This window comes from Alexandromys fortis, unplaced genomic scaffold (assembly GCF_014885135.2).
Source record: "Alexandromys fortis isolate MF-2015 unplaced genomic scaffold, M_Fortis_MF-2015_v1.1 scaffold_5, whole genome shotgun sequence".
NCBI lineage: Eukaryota > Metazoa > Chordata > Mammalia > Rodentia > Cricetidae > Alexandromys > Alexandromys fortis.
Window position 1 is genome coordinate 23795950 of NW_026067924.1, and position 14635 is coordinate 23810584.

At 45.5% G+C, this 14635-nt stretch overlaps 1 protein-coding gene across 1 annotated transcript in view; it reads left to right on the plus strand.

Moving 5' to 3' along the window:
* The first annotated feature begins 10643 nt into the window (after positions 1–10643).
* Edaradd (EDAR associated via death domain) overlaps positions 10644–14635 on the plus strand; it is a 40119-nt gene continuing 36127 nt past the window's right edge. The window contains exon 1 of the mRNA XM_050142193.1: positions 10644–11229. Coding sequence (XP_049998150.1) covers positions 11199–11229 — 31 coding nt within the window. The 5' untranslated portion in view covers positions 10644–11198. The remainder of the gene's footprint in view (positions 11230–14635) is intronic.

Consider the following 14635-nt stretch of genomic DNA (forward strand, 5'->3'; position numbering starts at 1 on the left):
CCTTTCTTCCAGCATTCACTTGAGTTTTCCCCACCTAGCTCCCTATCACAGGCCTAAGACAGTTTCTTTATTAACCAGTGGTATTCACAGCGTACAGAGTGGAATCCCACATCACCTCCCCTTTTCTGTTTAAACAAGGAAGGTTTTAACTTTAACATAGAAAAATTACATACAACAAAACAGGTATCAGGAAGAATTACAGTTATAATATTTATATCTATTTTATTTTTATCATATCTAAGGAAAACTATAACTATTTATTCTTCAACTCCATCCAAGACTCCAGAGGGATATAATATTACCTAAGTAAGCAGGAAGTGCATTGTAAGCAACTTCTAAAACTCTAGAATTGATAGAGACATCTCCCTGCCTGGACAGTTACCCAAAGTTCTTCTGTATCTTTGGAACATCCATCTTCAGCCTATAAGTCCATAATACCCCAGACTTTTCCATGAAGCAGGAAATTTTAAAGACAGTTCCACCTATGTTGGTAATTTGTCAGTCACTTTCTTCTGTGTCCTGCAGGATGTCTGTCAGACTCTTTCATGAAGCAGGAACCCTGAAGGATTGTCTCACCTTTAGGCAAGTCAGCAGTCATTTCTCTGTGGGTCCTGCATGTCCAGTTCATATAGCACAGCATCAAGCAGTCCAGGCAAGAGCAGTTTCTTACCCAAATGGCTAGCAAACTCCATGAGGAGCCTCTTCAATTCCCATCTTCCTCTTGAAGTAATTGTTGCTGCTTGGAGCAGATGTGTCTCACCTTTATGAAAAGTCCTAATTCCTTAAAACATTTTAAATGCCATATTCTGTAGTCTTTGAAAGGTTAGAAGAGTACCTATCCATCTGAAATGCATATCTGTCCATTAGAAAACCTAACTAACATGACTACAAGCTTGACTATTATAAATGATTATCTATTAACCTATATTTCTTAATTATACATTACATTTTAAATGAGTTACACAAACACAATACCTTAATACAGTCAAAATTGTCCTTAAATTTGTATCAATAAACCAAGATCCATACCAATGCAAATCTCTATAGCACATCTCCCTTTAAATTTATAAACAATCATTTAGGGAATTTGGGCATAGTTCTCTCCAAACTGCTTCCTGTTTATTTGTTGGGCAAAGTAATTTTTGGGGGTGTTCATGGTGACCTTTGGGGGATTTTGGTCTATCAAACCACATTAGTCTGGAAGGATTCCACAGGTTCTCATCCTCTGTGGAAACAAAAGAAGAACCTCTTTTCCAAAGCAACATATCCTTAAACTCAAATTTTAAAGTCAAGATACCTTTACCTTGGTTTAGCTTAGCAGCCTGTACAATGAAATGTCTCTCTGTACTTAGCTCCTTCACAGTCAAAAAATTTAAAGAAAATACAATAATATACATAATTCAGATTCTCTATGTATATTCCATCTTTATGTGGCTTGTTTGCTTTTACTCTATTACTTCTTAATATTTATTATCTTTACCCCTTTAATCTACGACTGTCTGTACTTTGTTTCTTTAAAGACTTTGTTTTATTTTTTAAAACCATTTACTTCCTTTTATAACTGTCTATACTTTTTTTCCCCCTTCTCTCTCCCAAGCCTATGTACAGTTATCCAACACCGTGACCCAGTTAGAGGTCTTTTTCATCTGAGTATGCTTTCCAGTACCCCACATCAGGAGCTCATAACCATCTGTAATTCCAGCTCCAGGGGATCCACCATTCTCCCTGGGCTCTGCATGCATGTGGTTTATATGCATACACACATATTCACACAAACGCACATGTGCACACACAAAATAAATTATAAAATAAAACTTTAAAAAAACAGAAAAAGATCTAAAAAGAGGGGATAACAGAAGGTAATGGAGAGAATGAAGGAGTCAAATATTACATATTTTCTCTTATGTGTGGTATACACACAACATACATGACATGAACACAGAAGGAATACTATGTGGGGGAAGAATGGGACTTGGGAGTGTGACCAGAAAGGACAATGGGGAGCACAATGACAGACATTTATGAAAATGTCATACTGAAGCCAATGATCTTTGTATGCTAAGAAAAATAAAAAGCCAGGTGGTGGCAACATATGCCTTTAGTCTCAGCATTTAGGGCAGGGGCAAGCAGATCTCTGAGTTGGAAGTCAGTCTTGTCTACAGGATGAGTTCTGGGACAGCCAGGTCTACACAGGGAAACCCTATCTTGGACAAACAAGTAAAAAGAAAACAAAAAGTCACTAAAAAAAAATAAAAATGAGAAAATTATTTATATTAAAATGATAGTGTGCTTCTCCCAGTCAGAAATTAAACCAGGAAAGCAGATAAGTTTAAAGTTTTTAGCCCTTGGTTAACATTTTGGAATATAGATTTTCCAGATTACTTTATGGATATGTGCAAATTGGTATATAGCTATGGCTGCCTCCAGACACATCAGGACACCGGGGGTTTTCAGATGAGTTCCCACCATACACCAGCACCCTTTCTCAGAACCACTGTGTCAGAACTCCTTGAAGAAGCAGCCTCAGAGAGGGCAGGCTGATCGTGGCTCCTGGCTTCACCAGGTACACTCCCTCAGACCAGGGAAGGCATAGCGGCTGGGGTGGCTCTATCCACGACTTGGTCACAACCACGCAGGTTAGGAGGCCGAGAACTGCACTGGAAGTGGGTAGGATTGTAAACCTCAGAGCCCAGCTGCCTCCATCTGCCAGCCAGACACCACGTCCCAAAGGTTCCACGGCCTCCCCAAATACTGCCACAGATTTAGGGACCCAGTGATCAAAACATGGGCCTGTGAGGGACATCCCACATTCAAATCCTAACAGCCCCATCTAGGTAAGATATAAATTTGCTTTAAGAAACTGCGGTGTCCTGAGGGTCTGGAGATAGTGTGGCTCAGTGGGTAGGAACATTGTTGACTAAGCATGAAGGCAAAAAAGGTCAGGTGTGGTGTGGCCACATAGAGTTGTGTGCTGACCTGTACCCTCAGGACTGTGTTGGGTGGAGACAGTGGGGCCACCGAAGCTTGCTGGTGACCTGCCTGGCACTAGGGTCAGTGTGAGACTCTAAGGCAGAGCCTCCTGGCCTCTGCATGCACCCTGTGTGCGCACACACTTACACACAGACAGATACCACACACACACAGTGTTTAAAAATTACAGTGTGCTGAAAGATCGGTTCCCCACCTACCTTGGTGTCTCTGTTCCCCCTACGCACAGCTGCCAAACTAATCTCTCCAAAACACCAATTTTCTTCTGCCACCCCAGTCCCAGCTCCCTGACTTCCTGTTGTCTAAAAACTAGCCCTGCGTGCTTCTACCTGATGCTCAAGGCTCTCTAGAGCATAGATCCTCCCAAATGGTCCCCTCTTTTTCATTTTTTTCCACCACCAGCTACATGTCCTGGACTAATTATCCAAAAAGTCACTCCCAGTTCCCCAAAGATGTCTTTCCATAGCCATGTTCTAAGAGGCAATGACAAAGTCAACTGCCACCTCCTAGGGTCGGTGGTCAGAGGTGATACTGTCCAGCAGTGTCCTATTTTCATTTCCGCCGCTGTGATTTAAAAAAAAAAAAATGCCCCAACCAAAACAAAACAAAATTCACAACTTAGGAGAGAAGGGGTTGATTTCAGCAGCTGGCAGAGGAAAATGAACACCTGCCTGCTTACATGCTGGTGCTCAGCTTGCTTTCTCCTTTCTTATAGTCCAGGACTACCTGCCGAGGAAATGGTGCTACCCACAGTGAGCTGGGCCCTCTCACATCAACTAACCCTGCTGCTAAGAAAAGCCCTCATGGGCATGCCACGGGCCAACCTGATCTAGCTAGCTCTCCCCAGGTGACTCAAGGCTGTGGCAAATTGACAAGTAACATCTGGACTATCAATGCCATGGGCTGAATGGGACAGAGACTCTTCAGAAGGAAGCTGGGACACTGTGATGAAAAGCTAGGTGGTGAGGTGACAGAGGACTCTCTGCCTGCCTTGAAGTACTCCAGGTGAGACTGAGCCGATGAATGCCCCCCTGAATGAGGAGACACTGCACCCTCTTGTTGGAGTGTTTCCCACTCTATCTGACTCCAGGAGGGTATGCCAAACCTATCCTCTTGTACGGTACAGGGAAGCCTCTATGTCCCTCTAGTCATATGCTGTCTTTTACAGCTCAAGATAATTTATTTTGCTCAATTAGGAGGTGGCTGAATTTGTTATTTTTCTGCCGCTGTGATAGAACACCATCACCAAGACTGTTTATAGAAGGAAGAGCTTGCTGGGCCCATAGTTCCCAAGGCTTCGAGTCCATGACAGCAGAGCCAAGGCTTTATAGCAAGTGCAGGAAGCTGAGGGCTCATGGACGATAGCAGAGAGAGAGCCAATTCCAACAGACAATAGTGATTAAACTCTTAAAGATCACCTCCAGCGACAGTCTTCCTCCAAGACACTCATACCTCCTAAGCCTCCATAAATGGTGCCAATAACTGAGGACCAAGGATTCAAATGGAGGAGAATATGGGGGACATCTCATTCAAACCACTACAGTGGCCAAAGCCTAGTTTCCTTGGCTCGTCAATACACAATGTAGCTTTTGGAGTCTTTGAAGTAAGGAAAAAAAATGTAAATCTGTGAAGTTTTTTAAACCTTATGCCACAGAAATTTAACTATCCCTTCAAAAGTATAATATAAACAAAACCAATATATCCTATGTAGGGTAAAAGGGCCAAGGAAAGAACACCTATCTCAACCTGGCGACCAGGGCCAAAGGAAAAAAACACCCTGACCTTGACTTGACCCCAAGACCAGGGCCAAGGAAAAATACTGTAACCTTGACTTGACACCAACCCCAGGGCCAAGGAAAAGCACTCAGACCCTGACTTGACCCCAGGCCCAAGACCAGGACTAAGAAATAGAATACCACCAATTCCTGAGCATGCCTCAAAATCAGGCCACAAAAATTTCACCAATCCCAGGCCATCCCAGAAAATTACCCCAAGGAATCCTGTTCCCTGCTGCTTCTCACTGAGCAGAAGCAGCCACCCTCCTGGGTTTCTCCCTCCGAACAAATCTCTTGTGTGAGGTTTGTTGTGTGGTGTGACTTTGTGGTATCCTGGGCTCCTGACTGCCTGGATACCTCTTCCTTCAGAGCTGGGACACTTCCACTGGGGAAACCTTCCTGGCTACAGCAGAGCTGCAACATGTCTGTTGGGGAAGCCTTTCCCTTCAGGGCTGGAACACATCTTGTAATGAATTAGAATTTAAAATGTGGACACTTATTTGACAGTGCTAAGAACTGAATCACAAATCTTGCATATGGCAGGCAAGTGCTCTGCCACAAAGAACCATCTTGGTTCTTGGATTTTTTGTTTTGTTGTTGTTGTTTTAATCTTTCTTCTCTTCTTCTTCTTCTTCTTCTTCTTCTTCTTCTTCTTCTTCTTCTTCTTCTTCTTCTTCTTCTTCTTCTTCTTCTTCTTCTCTCTCTCTCTCTCTCTCTCTTNCTTCTTCTTCTTCTTCTTCTCTCTCTCTCTCTCTCTCTCTCTCTCTCTCTCTCTCTCTCTCTCTCTCTCTCTGTGTTTGTGTGAGTTCATGCACCCATGGAGACCAGATATATTGGGTCATAGTGGAGCTGGAGCTACAGTCAACTGTGAGCTACTCAACATGGGTGCTAGGAACCAACCTTGATTTCTCCGAAAGAGCAATACATGTTATTAAATGAGCCACCTCTTTAGCCTCAGGGCTTGGCATTTTGCTTGGTGCACAAAATTATGGAATATTTAAGAAAATATTTGCTGGTCTGGTGACATAGGACTGTCATCCCAGAACCCCAGCACCCCTGAGGGCTGAAGCAGTAGAACAGCAAGTTCAGGACCGTTGCCTGGGCTGCAGTATTAGTTCAGGGCCAGCCTGGGAAACTCAGCAGGGTCCTATCTCAAAATAAAAACTCGGGGCTGGAGAAATGGCTCAGCGGTTAAGAGCACTGCCTGTTCTTCCAAGGGTCCTGAGTTCAATTCCCAGCAACCACATGGTGGCTCATAACCATCTGTAATGAGGTCTGGTGCCCTCTTCTGGCCTGTAGGCACACACACAGACAGAATATTGTATACATAATAAATAAATAAATGTTTAAAAAAAATAAAAACTCAGATGAGGACTGGGGTACAAGTTCAGTGTAGGCCCTAGGCTCAGTCCCTCTCAAAATCATTAATGAATGCAATCATTTACCCCTCTGGTCCCTACCATATGGAAACAAAATATACTGAAACATTTATTGGAAAAAGACAATAAAAGCTTAAGTCTGTTGTGAGCTTGTGTCTCCTAAAAATGGCAAAGAAGCTACACCCTTGATATCTCAACAACATGGCTGCCTAACCAAGACCTGAACAATGACAATACCAACAGATCTGCTAATGTAGAAAGGGAAAAATTTCACAGGGTCCCACCCCTAGATAAAGAACTGACAGCAACTAAGAAATGCTGAGATTGGGAGAAATATTCTTCCCCAGGGATGAGTGCACTAATTGGTTATCCATGAAATCACATACATTCAAGCAACACTGAAAGGACTCATCTGGTCATATACAAGTATGTACATACATACATACACACACACACACACACAGACGCATATGTATATGTGTGGCAATAATAATTGGAAATTTGGAAGGAAGCAAAGGGGGAATGGGGAGGGGAGAGATTGTAGGGAGGAGAAGGAAGGAAAAATAATATATTTATATTTAATTTTTTTAAAATGAGGAAAACAAAAGCTGCTCGGAGTAGTCTAAATTGTAAGGAAAACATGAACTGTATGACGGTCACCGACTTGTGTGACAGTCACTGGTTACTCCTCCATCTTCCTTATTCTGCTGTTCTTCCCTTCTCTCACTCTCCCTTCACCCCTCTCTACCTCGGTCTTTCTTTTTCACGCAATGCTGGCATCAAACCAACAGCCTACAATATGCTAAGCAAATATCCTCGCACTGAGCCACATCCACTGTCCCCAGATATTTTCTTGTGTTTGTTATTTTGGTAAATGTTCACAGTCGTACAAACCACCTCTGAGTAGGTCTCTTGCTTGTGGTTTCATGCCCAAGAGCCAAAGCCCGCTGATTTGACTCTGAGATGACCAAGTCGGAACAGGACAGATGGAGGTCAACTGAAAAGCTCCAAATCAACAGCATTGGGCATAAGAGCCCATGCCTGTGGTCTCAGAGGAGGAGGTGGGGGGACTGGGAACTTAAGGTCATCCTCAGCTACATAGAGAATTCAAGGCCACCTGGGCTACATGAGACCCTTTCTCAATATATGAGAAACAAACAACTCTCCCCCCAAAACATAACTGGGCAGTGGGGGTGCACACCTTTAATCCCAGCTCTTGGGAAGCAGACACAGGCAGATATCTGTGAGTCTGAGGCCAGCTTGGTCTACAGAGCTAGTTCCAGGACAGCCAGGGTTACACAAAGAAACCCTGTCTCAGAAAACCCAAGAGCTGGTGTGATGGTTCAGTGGCTAAGAGCACTCGCTATGAAAACAAAAGGGCTTGAATTCAAACCTCCAGCCCTCCTGTAGAAGCTGGGTGTGGCAACAAGTACCCACGGAGACAGGTAGATCCTGGAGCTTGCTGGACAGCCATCCTAATCAGAATGATGAGCTTCAGAGAGACACAATACTATCTTAGGAAAGGAAGGAAGGAGGGAGGGAGAGAGAGAGAGCAATAGAGGAAGAAACCTGACATCATTCTCTGGCCTCTCATGTCTGAGCACTTAAGACACATGCAATGCCAACCCCCAAATAAATAAACCATACACACATGAAACCAAAAACAAAACAAAAGCATTAAAGTAAGAGAAATATGATACTTAACAAAGGACTTCAAGACTGATTTGATTTGGGGCATTATAAGAAAACATCATCAATGCCCAACTTTACAAGGGTGGGGACCAACAAGACGGTTCAGTGATGGAGATGTCTCCTGCTGAGTCTGATGCCCTGAGTTCTATCATCAGGACTTACAAGGAGAAAAGAGAACTGAATGACTCCTAGAAACTGTCCTCTGGCCTCCACATGTGCACACACACATGCAAGCTCTCTCTCACACACACAACAAATCAGCAAATGTAACAAACTATTATTTTAGGAGCAGCAGAGGTGTCTTAGCAGTGACGAGTACTTGTTACTCTTACAAAAGACTTGTGTTTGGTTCACAGTGTTCCAGACTGGGTGGTTCACAATCGCCTACAACTCCAGTTCTGAAGAATCAGACATGTCTTTTGGCATTTGGGGACATCTGCCCTCACACACACTTACCCACATATAGACATAAGAACTGGGATTAGTGTGCAATGGATAAATAAATAATAAATTTAATTATAAAAAAATAAGTCTTGAAAGATACTTTTGAAAGGGTCCTGTGATTCCTGCCCTACCACCACCACTACCAAGCATCACACTCTCCAGGAGCAATAAGAGTAGACCCTGAGAAGTCTAATATGACAACAGATGGATTGCATGGGAACTTCGGAGGATGAGAAAGAATGTTAATTGCTATGTTGTATACTAGCACAATAATAGATCCTTTTGTGTTATACTTCATTGATCATGAAACGTGTCGGGAAGAGTCGAGGATGATGGCATCAGTTGCAGTTCATAGGAAAGGAAGCTGAAGAGTCACACCAAAATATCAGATCCATTTCTCTTTAAAAAAACAAAAACAAAAACCTCTGGACTGGAGAGATGGCTCAGTTAAGAGCACTGACTGCTCTCCTGGAAGACCAAGTTTGAGTCTCAGCAGCCCGGTAGTTCACAACTGTGACTGGAGTACCAGGGGATCAGATGCCCTCATTTGGCCTCTGAACACACTACATACGTGTTGTACACAGACATACTTCAGGCAAAATACCCCTCACATAACAGTTTAAAATAATTTAAATTCACCTTAGTCTGATGTGGAAGCTCACTGTAATCCCAGGATTCTTGAGGCTGAAGAGTTTGGGAAGATTATCCATGGGTTTGAGGCTAGTCTAATCTACAGAGTGAGACCTTTTCAAAAAAGAAAGAGGAGGAGGAAGAAAAATGAGAAGGAGAAGAAGAGAGAGGGAGAGAGAAGAAGGAGGAGGAGAAGGAGGAGGAGGAGGAAGAAGAAGGAGAAGGACAAAGAAGAGGAGGAGGAGGAAAATAAGGAGGAGGAGGAGGAGGAGGAGGAGGAAGAAGAAGAAGAAGAAGAAGAAGAAGAAGAAGAAGAAGAAGAAGAAGAAGAAGAAGAAGAAGAAGAAGAAGAAACAATGAGCTAGGCTCAGCAGGTAAAGGAAGATGCTCGCTGCCCTGTCTGATGACCTGAGTTTGATCCCCATGACCCATATGGCAGAAGGAGAGAACTGACTTGGACACGTTACCCTCTGACCTCTGCATTTGCTCCCATGCACACACTCACCCACGTGTACACACAGAGAAAGGGAGAAGACAACACACATTTCTAGAATCATCTTCCATTCAATGAAGGATGGGTGACTTCAGAAGGCTTATTTACAGTTTTATCTGGAAAAAAACTAACCACTTGATCTTGTGTTAACAAGACAGCTCAACTTGATATGTGGTTCCTGACAATCAAACCTCAGAAACAAATTCCATCTCCGCATGAAGTACAGAAGGAGCCACAAACCAAACCTCAAAATAGATTCCCTTAGAAAACACCCTTTCTAAAATAACTTCCTTCCTACATGAGCTCTGACGAGGACTGTGATCCTCCCTTCCACACAGTCCCACGTTGTAGCCTTATCTCTGAACTCTCTGAAGGCCGGGTTTCCCCATCCCCTCACACACACACACACTTTTTTTTCCTTTTTAAGATAGTATCACGCTATAAGTTCAGGCTGGTTTCAAACTCTTGTGTGCTGGGATTACAAGTACGTCATCAGGCAGGTCTTAAAATAAACTTTTAATTTAAAATTTTTATTTTTGCCATACTAGGTTTTAAACCCAGGGCCTACACAAGCCGGCATGCACTCTACTAGTGAACCACATCCCTGTCTGCTGTCTCCTTCAAACTCCTTTTTATGGTTCTATGATTACGCCCAAGGGCACATATCGATTATGTGATACCTTTCAGAGATTCCTATTGAGTTTAAGTTATCTGTAGCCTTTGTATAAGGCAGATATAGTTAGTGAAAATATAGCCACTTGAGCTGGAGAGGTGGCTTAGCATTAAAAGTGCATATTGCTCTTGCGGAGGACCCAAGTTCAGTTCCTGGAATGGCACAACCACCTACAACTCCAGGGAACCCAATGCCCTCTTCTTGATTCTGTAGGCACTGCACTCATGTGTACATAGCCACCCAGACGGTTTAAAAATAATGAAAATAACTTTTTTAAAATTTGAAATAAAATAAAATATAGCCATTTTAAACGATCACGTTCTGTGCTCACTTAGCATCAAATCTCATTTAAAGTAAAATTTAATTCGTTCAAAGGTCAATGGATTCTGCATTTCTGACAGAACCCTACATTGTGCTTTTTTTTTTTTTTTTTTTTTTTTCTACCAGAGGAGAGAGCAAGAGACTTTGCGACTGACTTTTCTTCCCTCTCTTTTGTGTAGCGCTCACCCAGGGGGTCAGGCAGTAACTAATGCCAAAGAAACATCAAAATAGAAAGTGCTAGCGTGTGCGGTCATGCAGCCGTTCAGGCTGCCTGAAGATTAGGAAACTGTTCAAACATCAGATCGCCGGCAGGCGTCTCAGTCCGGGCCTGTGCAAGGAGCACGCTGGGAGCGCTTTGGTGTCCTAGCTGAGGGCGAGATTGGGAACCAGGAAAGCCACCCGCGCGTGCGGCAGCGGGTGCCAGGCTGGCTGAAAGACCCTTCAGCTGCGATCGTGCCCCCGTGGTGGGACGTGTGCACTAGGCTCTAGGTACGGGCAGGACACGTGCTCTGGGCCCCCCGGGTCCTCTCGTGCCCAACCGCAACCACGGAATCCTCTCCAGAGTTCTAGAGAGACGTTAGCGCCGGGCAGGGGCTTTGCTAATTGCAGGAAGTGAACACGAGGAAGAAGTGGCAGAGATCAAGAAGAGGAGGGGAGGAGGAGCAGCAGCCCGACTGCAGAGCTGTAGAGTCGCGCACTGCCACAGCGGAGGTTGAAGCTCGGCGATCCTCCTGTTCTCTGGGGTCCCAGAGGCTGCTCAGCCCCGCTCAGCTCAGACACTCGTCTGTCCTCTCCCGGTCTTCATGGCTTCTCCGGATGACCCTCTGCGCTCAGGTAAAGTGGCACCACCGTGCACCTCCCGCACTTGGAGCGTGACCACCCGCTGGGTTCTTGAGATTGAACCTCAGTCACCCCTGAGAGTGTTTCAGGACACCAGCGCCTGTGCCAGATGTGTGCCAGGCTGGATGGGGACGGTGGTGGCACACTGTCCTACCTTTCCCAATCCCACCTCTGTGCTTCCTCCCCTCTGTGAGCGGCAGCTGACCTGCTCGCCTCCTACACACTGCAAGGTGTGCGTGGTCCCTCTCCCCACGCGGAGGCCCAGCCGAGCGCTTTTGTTCTGGGCCACGCGGGTGCCAGGTTGAAACAAGTCAGTCAACCTTTGGCAGAAAAGAACATAGGTTTCTGCATCCCCTCCCGGGCTCTCCCTTGCTCCCCACTCACTTCAAGGGGAAGCCTTCTTGCTTCCCCTTCTTCCTCCCTGGCTCCACTTTGCAGAGAGGGTTTGCTTCTGTTTTTAAGTCTTACCTCTCCGAGTTCTATAAACTATTATACTCTCCATAGAGCCAGGAAGGCGAGCCCACCTTCACAGTCCCCACCTGTGGAGGCCCCTAGTCCCATTAGTACATAAAAACGTTGTGCTTTTATACAGTGAGGCCAGCATCTAGATTTTTCTGTCGCTTCTCCCTGCGTACATGTAAGTAAAATTCTCTTTAAACTTCATCTTCCAGGAATTCTCTCTGTCCTCCTGCAACCTAGCTAAAAACTTCATGGGTGTTTGTGGGACTTGCAGGATGAATGGATGGTGTCCCTCGGAGTGCACTGGGTCTCTCTGGTTTTGTTGAGGTTGGAAGCTCTGATGAAAGCCACCCAGAACCAGGTCGGTCTGGACTGCTGGGATAGATGTGACTGCTTGTGTTTCATATGTCATTTCTCGAGCTGGAGCAGGGACAGAGTTCAGTTGTTCAGCCCCGACTAGCCGCTTGAGCCACTTGACCTGACTGAGAGGATACCATGTATCTGGCAGTGGCCAGAAGATTAAGACCAATGGCTACGTTGACATCTCGAAGGACTGACTTGGGGAGGAGGCTGTTTACTGGTGACATCGAAGAGAGAACAAAATTATTCAAGTGTGGCATGGTCAACCGGCTATCAGTTGAAACGAACTGGCCATCCCTCCCATTGTTCGCAAGAACAGAATGGGAAATGAAGGGAACAATCCTCTCATCCTGGTCCTACTCCTAACACTACCCCTTCCTGTGCTGAGAGCCTCGTTGCTAAGATGCCAAGGGGGTGTTTGGGGCTAATTTTAGTCGTAATGGTTCCAGACTTCTTAAATGGTACTGGCGGGGGATTTAAAAGACGGAGAGAGGGAATTCACTGAATGAGGATACAGGTAACATTTGCCTGAGCTGCACCCCAGCATCACTGGCACCAGAGAAAGTGTGAGTGTGTGTGTCTGTGTGTGTGTGTGTCTGTGTGTGTGTGTGTGTCTGTGTGTGTGTAGGGAAGCTGGAAGTCAGTTCAGCAATGATAGAGTGTAAAAAGCCTCAGGTAAAATGCCTCCCAAGCAAGCATGAGGACTTGCGTTCTGATCCCCACCACTCATATCAAAAGTCAGGCATGGTGTGGTCCACCTGTAACCTCAGGGCTGGAAGGACTGTTTGACTCAGACAGAGGATAGATTCCAGGAGGTCGCTGACCAACCAGCCAAGGCAGATGGATGTGTTCCATTTTCAGAGAGACCCTGTCTCAAAGAAAATGTGGAGAGAGGTTAGGGAAATGGCTGTGTGGGTAAAGAGTGGCTGCCCAAGTGTTGAGAACCTGGCTTCTAATCTGAGTTTAAATTCTCAGCACACACATAAAAACCTAGGCATGGCACCCATGCCTGTAACCCTAGGGCTGTGGAGAAGGGGTGGAGACAGGAAGATCCCTGGGGCCTGTGGGTCATCAGCTTAGCCCCAGGTTCAGGGAGAGGCCCTGTCTCAAGTGGGTAGAGGGTGACAGAGCAGGGTGCCTGCCATCCTCCTCTGGGCTACGTGCACACATACACAGGTGCATATGCCTGCACACACGCGTGTGTATACAATGTGCACACACACACACACAGAGGACAGAGAGAATTAATGAAGACACCCTAAGTTGACTTGTGGTCTGTACACACAAAGGAGCACACATGCACATACCCACATGAACATGTGTGTATACCCCCACACAAAGCCGTGTGTATGTATTTGGTGGTAGATAAATGATCTTAGGAGACAGTTACAGTATTATAAGGTTAGTGTTGCAGCTATGGTCTTAATTAGCTTGATACATATAGAATAGATGCCCAAAACTGCAGTAAAGGGACCATCAGATCTCCGTATGTGTGGAATGGTAGGAACGGAGCGTGTCCTGTAGGCAGTCTGTCTCTCACTTCACGAGGTAGAACCCAAACCTCTATGTGAGCCCTTCGGGGAGAGATGGACTGGGGCTCCCCACAAAGGAAGAAGGCCTCCTTCAGGGATCCTGTCGGCAGGGAATGGTGAAGATCATATTCGGGCCTGGGAGATATTAAGAATATCCTTTCCCATCCTGGGAATCTGTCAATCAAAGAGGCTCCTCTATGTAATACATGTCTTGACACATGAGCGCTTCCATCCAGACACCCCACCTGGCCCTTCCATTTCTGAAGTGCAAACACAGGTGGTGTCAATGTGTACAACCGGTTGACTGAAAATTTCAGCTCTCCAACTCAGACCACGCTCTTCCTCTGGGCTTTCTGCCCCCACCTCCCGACTGGAGTTTCCACACTGAAGCAGGCTTCCTGTTGACGGTCCTCCAAAAGGTGGTCAGAGCGAATTCTTGATCAGTCATATCCGTCACCCTCCTGCTTGGGCTCACTTCTCGACAAATTCTCAGACCCTGGAAGGTTTCTTCTGAGCCATCCATCCTGCTACACCCTTACCGGTCCCTTCAGCACCTTTGGTCGCTTGCTTGGCATGACAGCCACACGGCCACACTGCCTCCTTTCTATCTTTTGAAAACTTCCCTGTTCTGTGCCTCCTGCTCTGGCCCCCCAGGTCCCTCCTATTTCTCCAGACTTCAAAGACCCAGCCTAGTCCCTGATCACTCACTCAGTTCTCCTGGAACCTTCTTTCCGCTGTTTCTAGATTCCATCTGGCCAGCGTCACTCTCTCCATTGGAAAGTGAGCTCCAGCTAGAACCCGAGTCTCTCTTGCCTGTAGCTCTTCCCTAGCAACCACGACAGTACTCAGTACACACAAAGCCCTGTGTAAACATATTTTACTTCAGCAAGTGGAGAAGTGAATGGATGGATGGATGACACAGAATTTTAATGAAATTGCTTCAAACTGTGAGAAAAAAATCTTCCTGTGTTCGTTCCTGAGGAGTTTATTCATCAAGTGAAGTATGTCAACCAAGTTCACCTTGCAAAGTGTGTGTGTGTGTGGGGGGG